A 23,302-nucleotide genomic window follows, 5' to 3' on the forward strand; every position below is an offset into this window, starting at 1 on the left:
TCTTGTGAAATGTGAATTTGTATATCTTTGAGTTAGCTTTCCAATAACACCAAGATCGCTTCAATCCGAGCTATACAACTCTAGAAATGGCCTTTTTAGTGGGACTCCTCGGGTGCAAATCTTCGCTCGATCCCAATTTGCTGCCAATGCTCCATGAAGTATCTTAAGCCCCAGAATTAATGGAATGAGTTGCAAATGTCACCTTAAAGCCGCATTTTTCTCTTAACAGCCTGCAAATCACTAAAACACCAAAACTAACCAAAACATCATAAAATAATAAAGTTAAAGGCTTAGCAAATGCAAATTAAAGGGTACACCACTCATGTTCACTTCATACATGCTCTTGCTCTTTACCCCTTGCCTCCCTTTGGATGAGAATTGTTGGAAGTGTTCACTCAAAGTCTCAAAGATCTCTATGGCTTCCTCACTGCTCTTTTCCATCAGCACCCCTCGACAAGCTAAATCAATAATATCTTTGTTAATATCATTTAAACCCTCATAAAAAGCTTGTACCTAATCATCTTGAGGCATGTTGTGATGTAGACACTTAAGAAGCAGCGTATTGAAGTAGTCCCATGCTTCAAAGAACAGATCTCCATCTCTTTGTTGGAATGATTGAATCTTACTTCTAAGCTGTCATGTCTTTTGAGCTGGGAAGAACTTTTTGAGGAACTTGCTGGACAACTCTTCCCAAGTATGAATAGATTCTGCATGCAAAGAATTATACCACAACTTAGCATTGTCTTTTAAGGAAAACGGGAATAAGACTAACCTGAGCCTTTCCAGAGTTAGGCCTTGAACATGTTAAAGTTTGCAGAGATCAAAGAATTCCTTAAGATGCAAGTTAGGATCTTTAACAGCTATGCCCCTGAAGTGAGTTAATGCATTGAGTATCTATAGGGATATATAATAATTGCCTTCCACCTCTGGTTGATATGCTATGCATGATGGCTGGTTGAGATTTTTCGGGATGAAAGCCTGCTTCATGGGCCTTCGCACTGGTTGTGGATTCTTTGGCAGCTCTTGCATTGTTTCCTCAACCTCTTCTTTGTCTTCTGTGTCAGAATTGTCTTTATGCCCTTGTCGAATGGTCCTCTCAATTTTTGGATCAAGTAGAAAAATGGTTGAGGCTTGAGATCGACGACCTTGCATAAGACGAATTTTCTCTTGGAGTCACAGCAGCTTCAGTACCACTGTGCGGAAGTCCTCTAGAATTGCGCTCGATCGCAGTAACAGAATGCCGAGTGCTTTAACCTGAAACAGAACAGAAACGAAGAAGTAATTGGAACACAAACAAAAAATATTTTTACCTTTTTCTTTTTTTTTTGATAAAATAGAAATAAAAATTAGAACAACATAACAGAATAAAAATATAAACAATAAATAAATAAAATAAAATATAAGGCAAAATTGAAATCAGCAGCTTCAATATTGCGGTCTGGATGCTCCCTGGAACTGCGCTCGATCGCAAGTTAGTGCACTCGATCGCACTCAGCCTATGCTCGATCGCAGTAACAGAATGCAGGTCCGCAAACTAAAACAGAGAAAAAAAAAAAATTGATAAAACAGAATTTAAAAAAAAAAAAAAAAAAAAAAAATTAAAACAACAAAACTAAAGGAAATTAATTCTAAACAAAATTTGCCGCAATCTCCGGCAACGGCGTCAAAAACTTGTTGTTACAAATATCTACCTAAATTAATAGGCAAATAATTGGATGTTTTACCCGCAAGTGCACGAGGTCAACATAGTAGTATAATGTGCAAATACGGGGTCATTCCCACGAGGATTGCTGAATTATGCTTAGAAGTAAATTCCTATTTAATTAAACATATAAAATTCAATTGTCACTATTGAATTTAATATAAAGAAATAAAATAGAAGCTAAGCAAAACTAAAAAGGGATTAGGGTTTTGATATCTACCACTAATCAGACTAATTAAGATAACAATATGTCAATGCGCTAATTATACCGGTATAATTAATGTTTGCCAACCTAAGGGCATGGGTGTATACTCCTTAAGCTATTGACCTTCCTAAGCAACGAGTTAGGCATGGGTGTATACTCTAACTCTTTTCTTTCTTAAAGGATTTAGCATGGGTGTATACTAAGTTGTTTTTTAAGAAAGCATAATTTCTGTGGAAATCGACAAACACATGAGGCCTAGGGCATGGGTATATACTCCCGGTTCCTCATGTTGATTAACCCAAGAATCCGGAATGAATATCTTTTGTTACTCTTGTTAAACTCAGGAATCGATTATCCAAATTGATTTAACTAACTAGTCCATACCACATGCATATGTTGATCAGGCACACACATATAAGGAATTCATGGAAACATGTATTAATCAAGTTAGATACACCAAAATATAATTGTAGATAAGGCACCAACATTGCAATCTTAAAAAGACATGACTAGGGCTTCAATCTAGCCCTAAATAAAATATAAACTACATAATAAAGATAAAAGGTGGAAGAGAAGAAAAACCCAAACTCCTCTTGATTTAACCTTCAGTTGCTTTCCACAGCTTGTGCATCTTTTCTCCACACCTATTCCTAGAGGCTAAGAGGTCTATTTATAGGCTTTAGAAGTCCTTGTTACACTAGTAAACCTAGGAAATTCGTAGGGTTTTACTCCTATTACAAGTGGGAGTTGGAAAACCCTAATAAGAAAAGAATTACAATCTGGCCGCACTCTTGATGTGTCTCCTGTGCACGGGTGCGATCGATTGCAACCCGTGTGCGCTCGATCGCACGTCTGCGATCGAGCCTCTTCTATTGTGCGCTCAATTGCGCATGGCCGATTCGCTGCTTGTCTTCTCTGGTAGTGCGCTCGATCACAGGTTCCCTGCGATCAACTGCACTGTCAGGGGCTTCATCTTTTCCCAATTTCTCTCTTTGAGCCCAAATATTTCATATTTACTTCATTTTTTCCAAAAGCCTACAAAAGCAAAGAAAACACATAAAAGAACTAAAATGGGCTAAATTAACCAAAACTAGAGGATTAACACATGCAAGTTAAGGGCTAAAAATATGAATATTTTAGCACTTAACAAGAACAACTTGACAATGGCATCTATGTGATGCAACCAAATAGCTTTATGGTTTAAACCAAGGAGATATGGTGTGGATATTGCAAAGGTCCATTTATGGACCTAAGCAAGCATCCTAATCATGGAACATAAAGTTTTATGTAACAATTAAACAAGTATGGGTTTTGGCAAAACCTTGATAAACCATGTGTGTATAAGAAATATGGTGATGTAGTAACATTCTTGTTGCTGTGTGTTGATGTCATCCTGCTCATTGGAAACAATGTTGGGACATTATCAACATTATAAATCTGATTGTCTAAATCAGTTTTTATATAAAAATCTGAAGCAAGCTATATTCTTGGACCAAGATTTTGCGAGATCGCAAAAATAGGATGATAGGCTTATCCCATACTATATATACATAAGGTCATAGCAAGACATAGTATACTGAACTCCAAGGAAGGCATATTTGCTTTTTGACACCACAATGAGAAGAGTAAATGAGGGTAGTTCCTTACGCTTCGGCTATAGGAAGCTTCATATATACTATGAGCTAGACAAGGTGTATGAGATAGTTAATAAGGTGTATGATATATAGTTAAGCATGGTTAGCAATTGTTCTTCACATGTTCTTCATAAAGGATTATTGGCATGGGAATTCGATTTATTCCACTACGCAAATATTTGATTTGCAATCATATTCCCAACAAACTGCACCCTTTTATAGCTAGAATGGTGCCTCTTCACAACATGTGCAACTCCGCCAAGAGTTGCATTTGCTGATAAGATATAACCTTTGGAGAAGGTTGTGTCTCTTCACCTTGAACAAACATCTAGCTCCCGCTGATAAGATATAACCCTTGGAGAAGGTTGTGTCTCTTCACCTTGAACAGATATCTAGCTCCCCTGGGAACCTATCATTGTGAGAGATTTTGAGGTTACAGTGTGATCACCCAAACCATCAACTCCCAACCTTCTAGTATGATTAAAGATCATAAACTCTTGAATGAGCTTGTCCCCGACCACATACAAAATAAAATAAAGATAAAAATTGCATCTATACCCTATGAAAGGGTCTAAAGTAAAAGGACTCAATTGTTGGAAAATTCTATATAAGAATATTAAAATAAGAAGATATATAGCTTAAGACTTCTCCTCAATTTTGTGCTGCTTTATACTTTTTTACTTTGTTTTTAGTCAGGATACAGGAATTAGTTTTTGTTCACTTACACTAAGCTCTCCTTTGTCAACAATCATAATAAGGCTCTAGCATTTTCTAGCTTAAAAAATAAAAAAGGAATATTAGAATGTTGTCATAAAATATTATAAACTTGGAATGCTAAGTCAATTTCTTTGTCTTTCTCAGCAACTCAATTAAATATATAATAAATAATATATTATTTTTTTCTGGCGGAATCAAACAGGCACTCCTTAAAAAACTGCAGAAAAGCAATAGTCTCAAGTTAATTTTGACCTTTGTGCTCCTATACTTTGATTATAGAGCAAACAATAGTCAACTTGTCCAATAAAATTTTCTTTGGTTATTCACATAGATATTTCATTAATATATTTTTCTCAATTGTCTTCCCCCTAAAGAATATTATTATTTTCATTGGTGGAGCAGATGCTTGAATGATTCAGAATTATTATTTTATTTATTTATTTTTATAGGAAGTATAAAAATCTAGTGGAAAAGGCTTAGGTTGAATAGATTCCCTTTCAGTCTAAACACTTTAGTGGTTGGAGGCTGTCATGAATGGTTCTGACCTTAGAGTGATGAAAATCCTTTCACATTTGAATTTGGGCTTCGCTAGACATGGGATATATATATTAAAATGGTCTCATGCTTAATTAAATAAACACATATGATAGAGGCTTAGAAAAAAAAAAAAACAAACAAACACATACACGGCGGGAACTAGACATTGAAGTCAAAAGTGCGGAGGACATAACTGAAAGAAGCATAAAACTTAGAGTAATTTTAAAATTTTGGAAGAACTTATTACATAAAAAGTACAAAATTTAGGAATATTTTAAAATTTTGGGGGGACATTAGCCCCCCAAAGCCTTACCTAGTTGCGTCCTTGAACACATATATATGATAGTGACCAGTGGTTAAATTCTTGGCTTAGAAAACAATGGTGAAATTAATCCTGCTAAAATTAAACACTATATAAGAGATATTCATAATTGGCCATCCTTCTACGAAGGGAGATTGCTTCTCGTGGCGAGGAACGACTTCCTTCTTTTCTTAAAAGTTGAGAATAAAATTATAATTTTACGAAGATTTTGTTAGAAACATAGATTAAATTGAACTAAAGAATGAATTTAAGGTAAAGTCTACTTAACCCCCTCAAACTATCACTCCAATGACAATTTACTCCACAAACTATCAATTATGACAATTGACTCTCAAAACTACCAAAACAATAACTATGTACCCCCAATTTTAACAAATGACGAAATTACCCTTACTAAAATAAAAACAAAAATACTAAAATTTAAATTTTTTTTTCAAATTTTTATAGGTATTTTTGTCTTATTGAAAATTATATAGAGGTAATTTCATAATTTTGTTAGCATTGGGGGATACATTGTCATTGTTTTGGTAGTTTTGGGGATAAATTGTCTTAATTGATAGTTTGGGAGGTAGATTGTCATTGTAGTGATAGTTTGAGGGGGTTAAGTAGACTTTACCCATGAATTTAAAACAAAAAAAAAAAAAAAAAAAAAAAAAAAAAAAAAAAACCTTAGCACAAAAAGTTTTTAGATACTTTTTATACTCCAAAGATTAGTTTCATACAAGTCTGGTGATGTGGCATGTTGTTGTCAGTGCATACCAAAATTGTTGATTACTGTAATTTCTAAGAAATTGCAGTAGATCCTGATCCCTAATTACACCCAACGGATGAGTTTAATAATTTTTTCCTACAATTTAATTATATCTTACTAAATTCACCATCTTGTAATTTTTTTTTTTTCTCAATTATCTTATGTTTATATATAATTCTCCGTTTTTAAATGTGAAAGAAATAGATGGATTGGTGGGTATTTTAGATTATTTGGTAGGTGAAAATTGTGTGGTTCCCTAGGGTTTTTGTTGTATGTAGGTGGGTAGGGATAATTAGTGTGTTTCGCATGACAAGGAATATGCATTGTGAGTTGTGAGAAAGACAGACAAGTATTTGGGAAGGAGCAAAACAATTTTAAAATTAAAAAGGAAACTTTCATTTTCGGATTGCCGTATACGTGTCGACGTGGCTTTCAGACCTAACAGAACCTGCCCTTTATTGACTTAAAACGCTTGTAACGACAAAAAGCCTGGTGACCGGTGTGGTGCCATTCTTCCATCATTTTTCATATACATCATGTATTTTGTGTATTTGACCACTCTTACCCTTTTACACTTCTCAAATGGTCTTATATATTATTTTATTTCTCGGCTCCATAATAAGATCGGATATATAAAAAATATTTAATTGAAAAGAAAAGTGAACGATAAAGATTAAAATTTAAACTCGATACTTTTATTTTGATATTATGTTAAACCAATATTTATTACAAAGACTTAAGTATTACAATTTTAAGTGTTTTCAATGACTTATATAAGTTTGTTGACACTTTTTCCTGGTAAATTAGTTTTTAATGGTGAGTTTTGACATATACCAACAAAAACTACTTCTTTTTATTTTTATTTTTATTTTTATTTTAGAAATTCCTCAAATTTCCTATATATATATATATATATATATATATATATATATTGGTTTTCTCTTTTTAAAACAAAATTATTAACAAACAAGGAAAGGTTTTCAGCTTTATTTCATATCAAATAATCACTTTTGTCTATTTTAAAATCATCAGCAAAAACAATCACGAGATTGAAGGACGCTAACCTTGCCATTAATTTTGATCTGAAAAGCCGGTGATTTGGATATGTAATTAATATTTCTTTGCACTGTGTATCAAAGACAACAGGATATATATATATATATATGTGTGTGTGTGAGAGAGAGAAATATCACGACCAATCATTTTCAATTATTATCCTTTTCCTTTTTATCTTTTCTTTTTCTTTTTCTTTTTTGCTTTTTTTCCAATAACGTAATGGAGATGATAGAAGGCCGGCCTAGGCTCCTACGGGAGCAGCAATGGGGAATTTTCCACGTACGGCAAAAGCCTGGCAGAACAATGCCACGTGAAATAGAGAGTAGAAAGTCTACAGATCGTAAACCCTTGTTTTTTTTGGGAGAAGATATCTGAGAAATGAGCATCAGCTAATTCTGTGCTATATGGTAGAAAATAATAAAATAATGGCATAATTTTCAAAAAATGAAATTGAAAGAGACAAAACAGAAGTGATTTATCAAAAAGTAGTAACCCAAAATCTTTTTGAAGCTGTTCATATTGTATTGTCTCCACTCAAATGGGGCTAACATTAAACTTTAAGGATTTGTTTGGTATGCAAAATTGCTATTCTATTAGGAAAATAATAGTTATTATTAAGAATGGATAAAAGTTGAATGTAATAGCTATTTATACTCTTTAATTAGTTTGGCGATAACAGATATGCTTTCACTAAAATTGAACCAAAATTACTAAAATACCTCCAATTTATTTTTTTTTTTAACCAAAAACCTAAGGGATTTCGGCGACCAGCAAACTTCTTCAGTTGGCGACAGGTTCTAGCAGCAAGCAACGAATCTCATAACACTAAGAAATAGTTATTTGTACCAAACACGATGTAAATAATTTGATCAAGAGTTGGAGGTATAATGATGGTTATATATATGAACAACATTGTACAATGGCAGAAATGGTGAGGTCAAATTTAGACCAATATTTTTGGAAAAGGATCATGAAAAACAAAAGTTTTGAATGCTTCCGTCACGGCTTGTAATTATTAGTTATCAATTATTTAACAGCCTACTCATTGTGTGAAGTCCCCACACTTTCAAGGACGGAATCAAATATTTTAGTACACGGACAAAAACTTTAAAATATATATATATATATATATATATATATATATATATATATATATATAAGGAAAACATTAATTTTTAAGAATCTACCCCTTTTTTTTTCAAAAAAAAAAAAAAAAAAAAAAAAAACTAGCTTATGGTTTGGGAGCTTGAATATGCATTTGCTCTCTCTCTCTCTCTCTCTCTCTCTCTAAGGAAGAAATACTAAAAATTATATTTTTATCTTATAATTATGTCACAATATCAACTAATTAACGGTCTCAATTAATTCTTAAAGGAGAATATTAGGTATTCTTCATGTACTCTTATGGTGTTCTCTTAGTTTTAGGTAGATGTTATTTTGTAAAAAAATAAAAAAGAAACTAACCCTTATTTCTCTCACCAAAGTTTTAAAAAAATAAAATCTATCTAGAACTACGAGAACACCAAGCTAAAGAGCACCTAACATTTCCCATCATTAAATATTGCAAAAAAAAAATTAAAAATTTGTTGGAACCGCCACGTTAACATGATTACTCAAAGTATCCTGCTGAAAAACTCTCTCTCTCTCTCCCTTAAGACGCTCTCCGCTAGGGTTTCATCTCTAGCAGAGAGCACCGTCGGAGGGGGAGAACCCCTGTTCTTCCAATCCCCTCCCCTTCCTCCCCCTCATCCTCTTCTTCCCCCCAGCCCTAGAGCTAGCCTATTTACTAGATGTCCCTTGCTCTTTGGGCTTTTTCTTCCTCTCCCTCCCTCTCCACCCCTTTTCTGATTTTAGGGTTTTTTTGGAGGCCGATCTTCCACCCTTCTCCATCCGCCATGCCTATTACTGGGTCGGGTTTGACTCTGGTTCGTGTCGTCCCTGCCCGACTGACTGCCTGTCGCCGAGTCCACCTCAACGCATGCTCCACCACCTTGCTACCTGGATCCGCCAGTGCCCATCACACCTTTTGCACTGGGTCCATCTCTCTGGATGTGGATTGATTTCGGTTCTCTCCTGCTACTTTTTTTTTTTTTTTAATTTCGTTTTTAGTTGTTTTATTTCCTTTCCTTTATGTCTGTCTTTTGGCGTGTATTTTGGTGTGTTATTTTTATTGTCTTGCCTATTTGTCACACTTTGTTGGTGATGCCTTGGGGGATTCATTCAAACTCCACCCCGCCCCCCCCCCCCCAGTTTGTTTTGTGTGCGACGCTGATCTCCTCCGCGCTCGCTCTGCCGCCCACTGTCCATTGTCTGGTCTTTCTCATGTCCCCCCTTGATGAGCTCCAATGCCACCTTCCACGTTGGTTTCCGATCAGTACGTGATCGGCTTCCTTCCAGTTGCTGTTACCCGCTTAGTGTGATTCTCGGGTTTTATTCTGTTTTTATATCTGTTTTAGTCTCTTTATTTCTCTGTACGCTTTTATTTCCTGTTTTTTTGCTTGTAATAAGGCTTTGTCCCCTCTCGATCTGCATGCGTGATGCCTTCAGGGTTATTTGCTATGGTCTAAACCTTTGGGTTGTGGATGTGAACATTATCCTGGCTTTCTGGTCGAGGAGAAAGAGTTTCGGTTGAGGATTGTTCTACCCTCAGTTCTAAGGAATAAGCACTACCTATGCATTATTTTAAATCTATTTTGCACAGATCTATTTTTTAATATGTAAATTAGTCATGGGTTAGTGGATTAATTTTAGGTCTGGAATGTAATACATCATCTATGACACTTGTAACCTTGTAGCTTTAACTATGGTTGCTTGTAAGAGCTTTATACTCATAGTTTCTATGAATGAGACTCATGGATTCCCTTTCAAATATATATATATACTCAAAGTGAATATGATACATTGTGATCAAAGTTTACATGAAGAGTAATGCCCATATATATCACACAACCGATTTATAAATATCTTACAAAGCAGATAAGACAAAGTATATTAATTATTGTTTTTTTTTTTCTTCAACAAAGGCTAATCCAAGTGCAATTAGGTTTTATTACTTCAATTTTATGAAATATTTATAAAATATTGATGTGGAATATAACATGATGCAATAATAAATTTTGGAAAATATATATAGAAAAGGAAAAGAAAGGTTGTAGGAGAGGATGACGTTGTGGCACAACAATTGGGAGGGTGACGGATGGGACATTAAGGCCTAATCAGCGGTACATAGGCGTGGAAAGGGAACAGAAAAAAAAACCCAAAAAAACAAAACGCACAAAAACTCCCACGTGCTAGCTACGGTCAAATGACGGTGCCCAATCTCAACACGTGTCAGCCTAATCCTTCCAGAAATGAAACTGCAAAGTTGGAAACCTTGACCACCCAACTCTCCGCTCCTTGATAACATGACAGTGACAGCCCACAACGGTTGGTCAAGCTCGACTAAAACCTCTTTTAATTTCATTCCCACATGCCTCTTGTTTTACTCTCTCTCTCTTTCTTTTTTAATTTCCACTTTTTAATTTTTTTTTTAATTTTTTTTTTTTTTTTTAAGTTGAATTTCCAATGTTAACGGCAAAGAATTTGATCTCAACCCCTTAAAGTTTTTGGGTTTTATTCAAATAATTGCATGTATACATCCCGTGGTGGAGCCGAAAAATCATTATTATGGGTCGAGCTAAAAATATGATGAGTATAATTTAAAGTTAAAAAAAAAAAAAAATGAAGTAATTTATACTAATTATGTATATTACAAATATATATATATATATATATATATATATATATATATAAATTATAAATATATATATTAAAATTAATATATTAGCAATATAACATGTCAGTGCTGATACAAAAAGATAAAATACAAAATAATGTCTAAAACTGCAATATACGAAACTTGAATTGCTCGAAAATGAAAGTAAAAAGTGTGTAGAGGTCATTCAACAATAATCCCCAAGTTCGTTGATTTATTTTCATTTTTTTGTAGCTATTATCAATAAAATACTTTTTTTTTTTTTTTTGTAGCGTTACATACAACATAAATATCCTACAAAGTAGACATGACACGATCTAATAGCTCTTGAATCAAGTTTTGTTAAAAAAATAAAAAAAAAATAAAAAATTAATTAATTGCTACTAAACTTTGTCATATCAGCTTTATAAGATATTTATGAGATGTTTGTGGTACGTTGCAAACGTTAATACTATTGTGAGATAAATAATATAATTTTTAACGTTTCTCAAATTTTTTAACATGAGCATTTGTTTGCTTGTTCCAAGTAATGTGACCGGTTACAAATACAATTCATCTGTTCTTTTCATTATATGCATGTCTGACTACTTTTCACATTGTATATGACAAATGAAGTAAATTTATGTCGTTTTTGTTACTTCTTATCAATATGCATTTCAACACGGTTGAGTGTAGACTCTTCGTATATATATGAACATTATTGATATAGCTAGAAAATAAAAAAAAATAAAAATAAATAAAAATAAATAAATAAATAAAAACTGAGATAGAAGAGTACTAGAGTACTACAAGAGAGCAGCAAAACCTACCCACTTAAATCTCTCTCTCTCTCTCTCTCTCTCTCTCTAGAAAAATAAAATAAAAAATAAAAAATAAAAAATAGTAGAACTAAAAAGCTATCTTTCTTGTAAGAAGCAAAATATAAAGGTTCTATTGGGGTATGGAGTATATCTTTCTTTCCCATATAATTTGCTTCTTTCTCCTCCTGCTCCTCCTCCTCCTTTTCTCTTGCTCATCTTTTTCTTCTTCATCGATCTTTCATTTATGTCTGAAGAAAACAAGGATCTAACCCATCATCATAACCCTTTTTACTACAGTCATGATCGTGATCATGATGATGATATTGATCACCATGAAATCAGCCACTCATCAAGCTTCCCTTTCTTCATCAATGATAATAATCCCATGGTCGCACCCCAACAAAACCTTATTCAAGGGCTTGATCCCTCCCCCTATATGACCTTCACTGACTGCCTACATGGCTCCATGGACTACAACACCCTCTCAAGAGCCTTTGACATGTCTTGCTCATCAATCGACGACAATTTGGTCAAGAAGGCCGGTGTCGGGAGAGATTCTGCAGCCGGAACATTAAGTGAAAACCTCTCCACCACCACCCCTAATTCTTCGGTGTCCTGTTCTTCTAACGAGGAAGAATCTGTTAAGAGTAAGAAAGATAAGCAGCCACAAGGGTGTGAAGATGGAGATGGAGATGGAGATGAAGAAAAGTCTAAGAAAGGGTAGGTTTTCTTCTTCTCCTTCTTCTTCTCCACCTCATGGATATAAAATAGGGTTTCAACACATGATATAATTTCCCATCGAAGACTTTCCAAGTCTTTCCATAAATAATTAATGCATTTTTGTCAACCTCATTTACTGTAATTAGTAGGACTTTGATGGCAAGTAGCTCTGAAAACAAAAGAATTAATATTGGGTTTTATATATATTTTCTCATCAAATTCTTGAACCATAGATCTCTCTTCAAAGCCCTAAGATACATACATACACCCCATGAATTGTCATTTTATGGGGAAAATACGTGATATATATGAAGGAAATTTGGTAGATCTTGACCAACTATTTGGATTACACTGGCTAGCTTGAAGATCTTTTGTTCTAGCTAGCCGAAAGAAAGAAGAAAAAATATATATTAATATAAATATATATTTCATGATTCATGGCTTATCTTTCTAAATAGACTGTTGTTGATGGCGATTTATCAGGAACAAGCCGAAAAAGAAAGAGAAACGGCAAAGGGAGCCACGGTTTGCCTTTTTGACTAAGAGTGAGATTGATCATCTTGAGGACGGTTACAGATGGAGAAAGTATGGACAGAAGGCTGTGAAGAATAGCCCTTATCCAAGGTATACTTTATTTTTCCCTTGTTCAATTAATTACCCTCTAATATATATATACAGTTCATTAATTTCCATAGAATAAATATTAATCTTTGTTTGATGCAAATGATCATTTAATTTGTTCACTAATATTGTGTTAATTTCCATTTTGTTAGTGTTGTAATTTTATGTAACTAAAGAATATATATATATATATATGGCATTTTTCTTTATGGTACTAATTACATTCCTTTTATAATGTTGGTAGCCTCTATAAGATCACTAATTTGTCACAATTTTCATATTTATAAGGTTTTGATAATTAACAGGTGTGTCCAAAGGACGACATAGGTTAAGAAGGGTTCAATTTTTCAATCATTAGCTCCATTGCACTTTTTTCTCCCAAAAAAAACAGCACACTCAAATTCGATCAATTGGGAGTCAGTGTGTGTGTGTGTTTTATTGATATATTTGTATGAATTTTGATTTTCCTTTTTGAAAGCATAAATGATGAAACATTACATACATCTTAAAATGGTGTTTCGTATTGTACTTAGTGATCGGGACCAGTGTGATCTTATTGAGAAAGCCTCTCAATGTATTTTTGAAATTATCTCTGTAGAACGCCGTGCTAAACATGATTCTAATATTAGATTCCCTGTTTCATATTGTGCTAAATATTGAAGCAAATGGAGTGTTTCGGGTCTACGGTCCGACGTACAGCAAAAGGAGTCTTACACTAGAATGACTCTGTTTAATCATTTGTATAAGTGACGAGTTAGATTAATAAAACACATGAGAAATCTATATATTATTATTATTCGGCTCTTGTTGTTGTTTTGTGAGTGCTAGATTCATAACCCTCCTTTGAATATATTGCTTGCAAATTCAGGAGTTATTATAGATGCACAAGTCAGAAGTGCAACGTGAAAAAGCGTGTTGAGAGATGTTTCCAAGATCCAACGGTTGTGATAACAACATATGAAGGGCAGCACAACCACCAATACCCATCAACCCTCCGAGGAAATGCTGCCGGAATGCTGTCGCCTTCTTTGTTGGCGTCGGCCTCAGCAGCTCAGCCAAGCTTTCCCCAAGCACTATTTTCTCAGCTGCTTCCAACAAGTAATTACCAAGCCGACCCAAATTACATGTTGTATGGAAACCTAAACCTCATGACTCCCCAGCAGCAGCTCCTCCAGCTTCCCGACTATGGCTTGCTGCAAGATTTAGCTCCCCCATTTGGCAACAACAAGCGACAGCCATGACTTCATCTTGTGTATCAATCAATCAATCATCATTCCATCGCATTAATTCTCCAAGATTTCTGTACGTAGTAAGATCTGGACAGATGAACTTAATATATATTTATATATCTATATATATGGAGCATTAAATGCATATTTCTGACTAAATGGGTTGCGTATTATATATGTGTTGTTTACTTGTAAAAATTAGCCAGAAAGAGTGATGGGGGGTTTCCATTGAAGGAGTGGCTGCAGGGTGCTTGAGATTGCCAACACAGGAGATGAGTGTTGAAATGGGGTGATGTGATTGATATGAGTACTAGGATAAGAGCTGCTTTTTTTGTCAAGGAATGCGACGCTTTCGGTGCATGTGCATTTAATATTTATGAAGATTATTGTTGGCTCACAGTACGTGGAGTTATGAGGGTGGAGGGGTTGGGTGGGCGGCTGCAGCTTGGGCCTCTTATTATATGATGGAACGGATTAGGATTCGTTTGGCAAAACTTTTTAGATTGTACTTTTTGTTGTTGTTGTTTTAATTAGATGTAACGAGAACGTGAAACTAGTTTTGAGTATTTCGTTAATGTTATTACTTTTTGGCTAGAAGAAAAAAGTTGCCCTAAAAGCGTTTCCAAATGAGCCTTATATGTGTGTCTTTCATTGTGTTTTGTCTTTAATTAATTTGCTAAGTTAATAGAAACTAAATTTGGGATGATGGATCATATGGGTGCTTGAAGTTTGAACATGGCTAGAGTTGGGATTTAGAATAGCTACACTCCGATTGTTAAGGTATTTTTGGTTTGAAAAAGAGTTTTCATGTGACATAAAGCAAAACAATTCTGAGTATTTTTGTGAGTGTTTTATGTTTTTGAGTTATTTGTTAATTTTTTTTTTTTTTTGGTAAAGTCCACTTAACCTCCTCAAACTAAAACCCCAATGATAATCTACCCCACAAACTATCAATTATGACAATTTACCCCTCAAACTACCAAAACAATGACAATGTACCTCAAATTTTAACAAAATGACAAAATTACCCTTGCTAAAATAAAAACAAAAATACTAAATTTTTTTTTTTTTTCAAAATTTTAAGGGTATTTCTATCTTATTGAAAATTTTATAGGGGTAATTCTGTCATTTTGTTAGCATTGGGGAGTATATTGTCATTGTTTTGGTAATTTGAGGGATACATTGTCGTAATTAATAGTTTAGGTGGTAGATTATCATTAGGGTGATAATTTGAGGAGGTTAAGAGTGGACTTTACCTGTTTTTTTTTTTTTTTTTTTTGGAAGAAAAATAAGAAAACAAAAAGGAAGAAGCAGAAAAAAATACCAAACAAATCATTACTCTCATTAATGAAATAGCCCTAAAAATGTTCCTTTTTTTTTTTTCTTTCCAAAAAGCTCTTCATTTTGTTTGTGCCCAGAATTTTTTTTTTTTTTTTTTTTTTGGAAAATGTTTTTTAGAGTTAGGGTATTTACAAATTTTGGTTTAAATATGATTCAATTCTAATTAGGAGGTTTGGTCATTTCTTTATTAATGTAACCAAATAATGAATAAGAATATGGTCATCATTCTATTGTACCTTCTTATATATATTGTTAGTAATACTCATTCCTATTTTTAGGTGATTATTATTCTTAGATTGATGAGTGATTCGATTGTATTTACAATTTGATGGGCACAAGTGATCATGCTAGCTTGAGATTTTTTTTTTTTTTTTTTTTTCAAATGATCCAATAAAATTCATTGGTACTCAATACAGCCAATTAAATTGTTAATTTTTCTCAGGCCACACCTGGGAAATATGTGAGCGTGCGTATGCTATTATTTGGGCTAATGATCGACTTTCTGAACTATATTAAACTAGGCCTTTTTTGGGTCTTGAGTAAAACAATATATACCTAGCCCACGTTTGTGCTATTGCAATGCTGGGCATGAAAAATAATTCAGATCAACAATTACAAATATTTATATAAATAATTAGTGTTATTTGCCTCCGTCTCATTCAAATGTTTTACATTTTTTCAGGATATTTCAAACTAAATATCTAACTTTTAAAAGTGAATTCATTTAACAAAAGAAAAAAAAAAAAAAAAAAAACGTTTCAGAAAATTCTGATTTCAAAGATTTTAATTTAGGGTTTATAATTAGTGGGTATTTCTGTAGATTATGGATAAAAATATTTGTCATTTGCAATTAGTAATTACATATTTTTTAGGATAAATATCAAACTTTCAACCAATATATTTTTTAGTAATTACATATTTTTTTCACGTTGTATATTCACAATCACAAGTCAATATCATAAGGATGAACATATATAATGCCTCCAGCTTGGTTAGGTTATACGACTTTCCATTTGCACTCCTTTCTGTTTAATTAAATGATTTCCCGGATGCCTCTATATATAGTATGGACAAAGTTTTCCTTCAAGTTGGGTTGGAGGAATTTTCTTCAACATAATCTATAAAAGTGACATGTGTCTCATTTTTTAATAACATGTGAGATGCACATGAGTTTTTAATAAAATTTATTTTAACTGTTTCTGCTATTAGAAAAACATGTGCATCTCACATATTCAAGAGACACATATCACTTTTATAGATTAAGTTGAAGGAAATTTCTCCAACCTAGTTTGGAGAAAAACTTTGTCCATATAGTATAGTGTCCCAGATTTTCTTATTGTTTTTTATTATATAGAGACTTCAAAAGTCTTAATACGTACAAAAATTTTCTCCAAACTAGTTCAGAAGAAATTTCTTTCAGCCTACTTCAATAGATGACAAATGTCATCTCTCACATATTTTTTTAAAAAATATATTTTTAAGAGACATTTATTGTCATTCTACTAATCTAAAAACCTAAACAAGAATTTTTGAGAAACTCAAAGATGTTGAATGGCACTTGTCACTTATTGAAATAGATTAGAGGAAATTTGTGTCATGCATTATGATTTTAATGATGATTTTGTAAGAGTATGTTTGGGATTGTGTTTGAAAAATATAGCTTTTAAGTTAAAAAAAAATAATAATAATAATAATAAAAAAAAAAAAAACGTTTCTTTTAACAAAAGTTTCATTTTTAAGCTTTTGTCAAAAGTCATTTTATAGTGAAAAAGTTAAAGAACTACCTTTATAATTTTCTACCAAACATGACAGCTTTTGGTTTGACACACATGTCCAACACTGTGTGTGGATATTATAAATTTACCATTATTTCTCTCACATAGTTTTTAGAAAATAATATACACCTAGGACTAGGAGAACACCATAAGAACACAATGAAAACACTTAAACATTTTCCTTATTATTTTAAGCCGAAGAGGCGTTGTAAAGGAAGTGGCTGATGTCCGGCCACCCCTAAACCACCCAAAAGGGCTGTTCCGCCGACCCAATAATATATATATATATATATATTATTTTTTTTAATTTTTTTGGCTACTACTTTAAATGAATGGCCGAAATAAAAGGTATTGAATTGCACCAAATCTCAATCCACTTTTTAGCTAATAACCCAGTAAGTCAAAGAGTTTACCATGCGTACATAATAATGTTGAAAAGAAAAAACTCGCAGACTACACCAGATTTTTAAAAAAATTGTGATTGATAGCTACTTTCGTCTTATAAACCTTTTTTTTTCTTTTTTTCTTTTTTTATTATTATTTGTTTTGTTGTTTTTTTTTTCACAAAATGCTTTCCCAAAGAAAATTCTAATATAAAATATAATGAAACATACAAAGAGCACATAGAGCAAGTTATAAACTACTTAATTATAAAGAGATAATAGAAGGATATTGGGACCTACACCATATTTAAAAATAATATTTAATTAATGTAGAAATCCGTTGTTCAACCTGATTTTCTTTGTACAATCTCATTATTAAAAACAGTGGGAGCTCTAATCCGGTGGTTCCCATGGACTTGTTCTAATCCTCCACTTACATAAAGTACTTGGCATGGAGAGGACACTGAACCCCAATTTATAGTACCCATACCGATGCGAAAAAATATCAATAAAGGGAATTTTATAAAAAAACCTTTGAATTACCATGTAATTTGAAAAGACTTTTCAAATTTTAAAATCTCTCAATTTTATTCTCGAACTTTCAATTTGATACAAATCTACTCACCTCTGTCAGTTTTTAGACGTTACAAGTGATTAAATAACCTTTATACCCCTTAAACTTTTATAAAATTATAAATTTATCCTTAATTTCAAATTGAAATCAAAAAAAAAAAAAAAAAAAACGAAAATTGAAGTATAATTTGGTCTTTTCAATAGTTTTTGTTAGAGTTTAATGGCAAAAATTGGCAGAATTGGTCAACTGCATCAAATTGAAAGTTCAATGAGTGAAATTTAGAGTTTTAAAATTTAGGAAACTTGTCAAAATACGTGGTAGTTCAGATAAGAGTTCTAAGTGAAGTTATACCAATCAATAAACAAGTAAAATAATAAAAGCGATTATTGATGTGCAATTGGAACATAAAGGTGCTGTAATTAAAAAAATAATAATTAAAAAAAAAAAAGAAAGAAAGGGCGTATAAGTCAAACACAAAACTGTCTGAGAATAAAATTCAAAATCTGGACGTTGGTGTACAGAGCCTAAAATGTCAAAAGCAGGACAACTATCACCTTACGGATAGAGACATGGCATTTTCAAGTGCCATGCCCCGTCTTATGAAGTGTGAAATCAAAGAAAAAATTGAGACAAGGAGCCAAAAATAGGTGCATGAACATTATGAAGCATTTGACTCGATTGCCTCATAAATACCAACGGATCCTTCCACCAAACTACTTTTTCAATTGACTATCAATAAAGAAAAGAAGAGAAAAACTTGGGACCTTCAGCTTGGATTGCTTTGGAAGATTATCTGCCTACATGCTGTTTTTAGAGCATTACATGGAAGGGTTGTGTTGTTTCATTTATATATTCATGAAATCTTGGTGAGCAACACTCACCTAATTAGTTAAGTGGATAGATGTAGTTTTGATGTTCAGATTGTTAACTTTTTGAACAACAAATGAGAGAATTTTTATAAAGTTTACATAGCCGAGCATATATCAAACAGTCTACCCCCTACTCAGGCAAGTAAGTTCCATCTATGTTTGTCAATGGCCTTAAAAAAGGTCTTCTACTATTCCTCTCAAATCAACTCCCAACGTTTTTACTTTTTACATCACATTAATCAATTTTTATTATTATTTGAATACAAAAATCACTACAAAACAATTTTTTTTTTTTTTTTACTTTTCCATACAAAATATTTTTACCTTTTTTTTCTCACATCAATTAAATCTGCTATAGTTCCATGTCACTTCTTTTTTTAAGGCCATTGGCAAACATGAACTTATATTTGCTACATAAATTGCAAACAATCTGAACAACAAAACAGCTGAAAATCCGAATTTTATTTAAGTGAGGGTATAAGGGATGGAAATACTCTTATGTATGGATGCATTATATATATTTGGAGAAACTATCTTTTGCCCCTATGAACTACAATGCCTTAGCACTTTTCCCCTATGACCAATTGTGACACCCGATCCCCATGAATTACCATTTTGTACCCAAAACCTCTATTCCATCAGTCAAAGGCCCATTCCGTTAGTCAAATGCGTTAACTCAGACATTCTACCCGTTACTTTGCCCCCATGACCTACAATTCATTGTCACTTTACCTCTTGAACTATATGCATTATTATTTTGACTGTCTGAGTTAACGCAAAATGGCATTTGACTGATGGAAGGGGCCTTTGACTGATAAATGGGGATTTTGAGCACAAAATGGCAGTTTATGGGGGTCGGATGTCACAGTTAAGAGTTCATAAAAGCAAAGTGAAAATGCATTATAATTCATAGGGGCAAAAGGTAGTTTCCCCTATATACTTGAGTAATGCTATATCTAGGACTGTTATTTGCCTCCGTCTCATTCAAATGTTTTAATTTTTTCAGGATATTTCAAAATAAATATCTAACTTTTAAAAGTGAATTCATTTAACAAAAGAAAAAAAAAAAAAAAAAAAAAAAAAAGGGACGTTTCAGAAAATTCTGATTTCAAAGACTTTAATTTAGGGTTTATAATTAGTGGGTATTTCTGTAGATTATGGATAAAAATATTTGTCATTTGCAATTAGTAATTACATATTTTTTAGGATAAATATCAAACTTTCAACCAATATATTTTTTAGTAATTACATATTTTTTCACGTTGTATATTCACAATCACAAGTCAATATCATAAGGATGAATTTAATGCCTCCAGCTTGGTTAGGTTATACGACTTTCCATTTGCACTCCTTTTTGTTTAATTAAATGATTTCTGGGATGCCTCTATATATAGTATGGACAAAGTTTTTTTTTCAAACTGGGTTAGAGGAACTTTTTTCAACCTAATCTATAAAAGTGACATGTGTCTTTTTTTTTTAATAACATGTGAGATTCACATGAGTTTTTAATAAAATTTATTTCAACTTTATCTCTGCTATTAAAAAAACATGTGCATCTCACATGTTCAAGGGACACATATCACTTTTATAGATTAGGTTGAAGAAAATTTCTCCAACCCAGTTTGGAGAAAAACTTTGTCCATATAGTATTGTGTCCCGAATTTTCTTATTGTTTTATATTATATAGCGACTTCAAAAGTCTTAATATTCTCATTAGATAGAAATTTCATCCAAATTAGTCCAAAGGAAATTTCCTTCAACCTACTTTAATAGATGACAAGTGTCATCTCTCACATACTCTTTGTTTTTTAATATTTTTAAGCGACATTTATTGTCATTCTACTAATCTAGGAACATAAACATTAATTTTTGAGAAACTCAAAAATGTTGAATGACACTCGTCACTTATTGAAATAGATTGGAGGAAATTTGTGTCATTCTGATTTTAATGATGATTTTGTAAGACCATGTTTGGGACTGTGTTTGAGAAATATAGTTTTTAAGTTAAAAAAAAAAAAACGTTTTTTTAGCAAAAGTTTCATTTTTAAGCTTTTGCCAAAAGTGCATTTTAATCATTTTTATAGTGAAAAGGTCAAAGAACGACCTTTATAATTTTTTACCAAACATGACAACTTTTAGTTTGACACGCATGCCCAACACTATGTGTGGATATTATAAATTTACCATTATTTCTCTCACTTAGTTTTTAGAAAATAATATATACCTAGGACTAGGAGAATACCATAAAAATACAATGAGAACACTTAGTATTTTTCTTATTATTTTAAGCCAAAGAGGCGTTGTAAAGGAAGTGGCTGATGTTCGGCCACCCCTAAACCACCCAAAAGGGTACTTGTTCCGCGAACCCATATATATATATATATATATATATATATATATGCTTGCTACTACTTTAAATTACACCAAATTTCAATCCACTTTTTAGCTAATAACCCTGCAAGTCAAGAGAGTTTACCATGTGTACATAATAATGTTGAAAAGAAAAAACTCGCATACTACACCAGATGTTTTAAAAAATTGTGATTGATAGCTATTTTCATCTTATAACCTTTTTTTTTTTTTCTTTTTTTTTTTATTATTTGTTTGATTGTTTTTTCACAAAATGCTTTCTCAAAGAAAATTCTAATATTAAAATATAATGAAACATACAAAGAGCACATAGAGCAAGTTATAAACTACTTAATTATAAAGAGATAATAGAAGGATGGGATCTCTAAACAGATGGTGTGTTAGGCATGTTAAAAGAGAGGCCAATCAAGCAGCTCATGGCTTAGCCAAGTTTGCAACCAGGAATTTAGAAGCCCAAATTTGGTTTGAGGAGTCTCCAAGTTGTATCTCAGACATTATTTTTTTAAAGCAGACGGCTCTATTTTTGTAAGGCTCAGGCCTGTCTATTATCATTTTTCTTGAATGAAATGTTCCTCATTTCCCTCAAAAAAGATAATAGAAGGATGGGACCTACACCATATTTAAAAATATATTTAATTAATGTAGAAATCCGATGTTCAACCTGATTTTCTTTGTACAATCTCATTATTAAAAACAATGGGAGCTCTAATCCGGTGGTTCCCATGGACTTGTTCTAATCCTCCACTTAAAATTTAAATAAAGTACTTGGCATGGAGACGAGACTGAACCCCAATTTATAGTACCCATACCGATGCGAAAAAATATCAATAAAGGGAATTTTATAAACAACCTTTAAATTACCATGTAATTTGAAAAGACTTTTCAAATTTTATAATCTTTCAATTTTATCCTCAAACTTTCAATTTGATACAAATCTACTCACCTCTGTCAGTTTTTAGACGTTACAAGTGATTAAATATCCTTTATACCCCCTTAAACTTTTATAAAACTATAAATTTACCCTTAATTTCAAATTGAAATTAAAAAAAAAAAAAAAAAAAAAACGAAAATTGAAGTGTAATTTAGTCTTTTCAATAGTTTTTGTTAGAGTTTAATGGCAAAAATTGGCAGAATTGGTCAACTGCATCAAATTGAAAGTTCAATGAGTGAAATTTAGAGTTTTAAAATTTAGGAAACTTGTCAAAATACGTGGTAATTCAGATAAGAGTTCAAAGTGAAGTTATACCAATCAATAAACAAGTAAAATAATAAAAGCGATTATTGATGTGCAATTGGAACATAAAGGTGCTGTAATTAAAAAAAAAAAAAAAAGGGGGCGTATAAGTCAAACACAAAACTGTCTGAGAATAAAATTCAAAATCTGACCGTTGGTGTACAGAGCCTAAAATGTCAAAAGCAGGACAATTATCACCTTGCGAATAGAGACTTCGCATTTTCAAGTGCCATGCCCCGTCTTATGAAGTGTGAAATCAAAGAAAAAATTGAGACAAGGAGCCAAAAATAGGTGCATGAACATTATGAAGCATTTGACTCGATTGCCTCATAAATGCCAACGGATCCTTCCACCAAACTACTTTTTCAATTGACTATCAATAAAGAAAAGAAGAGAAAAGCTTGGGACCTTCAGCTTGGGTTGCTTTGGAAGATTATCTGCCTCCATGCTGTTTTTAGAGCATTACATGGAAGGGTTGTGTTGTTTCATTTATAGATTCATGAAATCCTGGTGAGGAACATTCACCTAAGTTAAGTGGATAGATGTAGTTTTGATGTTGAGATTGTTAACTTTTTGAACAACAAATGAGAGAATTTTTATAAAGTTTACATAGGCGTGCAGATATCAAACAATCTGCCCCTTACTCGAGCAGGTAAGTCTTATCTATGTTTGTCAATGGCCTTAAAAAAGGTCTCTATTATTCCTCTC

General features: G+C 32.6%; 1 protein-coding gene across 1 annotated transcript; it reads left to right on the forward strand.

Annotated features, from left to right (window-relative positions):
• The first annotated feature begins 11,633 nt into the window (after positions 1–11,633).
• On the forward strand, positions 11,634–14,465 carry LOC132182390 (uncharacterized). The gene is made up of 3 exons (XM_059595625.2): positions 11,634–12,198; positions 12,682–12,822; positions 13,688–14,465. Exons 1-3 carry the CDS (start codon positions 11,723–11,725, stop codon positions 14,058–14,060), a joined length of 990 nt encoding a protein of 329 aa, XP_059451608.2. The 5' UTR covers positions 11,634–11,722; the 3' UTR covers positions 14,061–14,465.
• Positions 14,466–23,302: the final 8,837 nt, after the last annotated feature.

Source organism: Corylus avellana, chromosome 5 (assembly GCF_965113065.1).
Source record: "Corylus avellana chromosome 5, dhCorAvel1.hap1.2, whole genome shotgun sequence".
Classification (NCBI taxonomy): domain Eukaryota; kingdom Viridiplantae; phylum Streptophyta; class Magnoliopsida; order Fagales; family Betulaceae; genus Corylus; species Corylus avellana.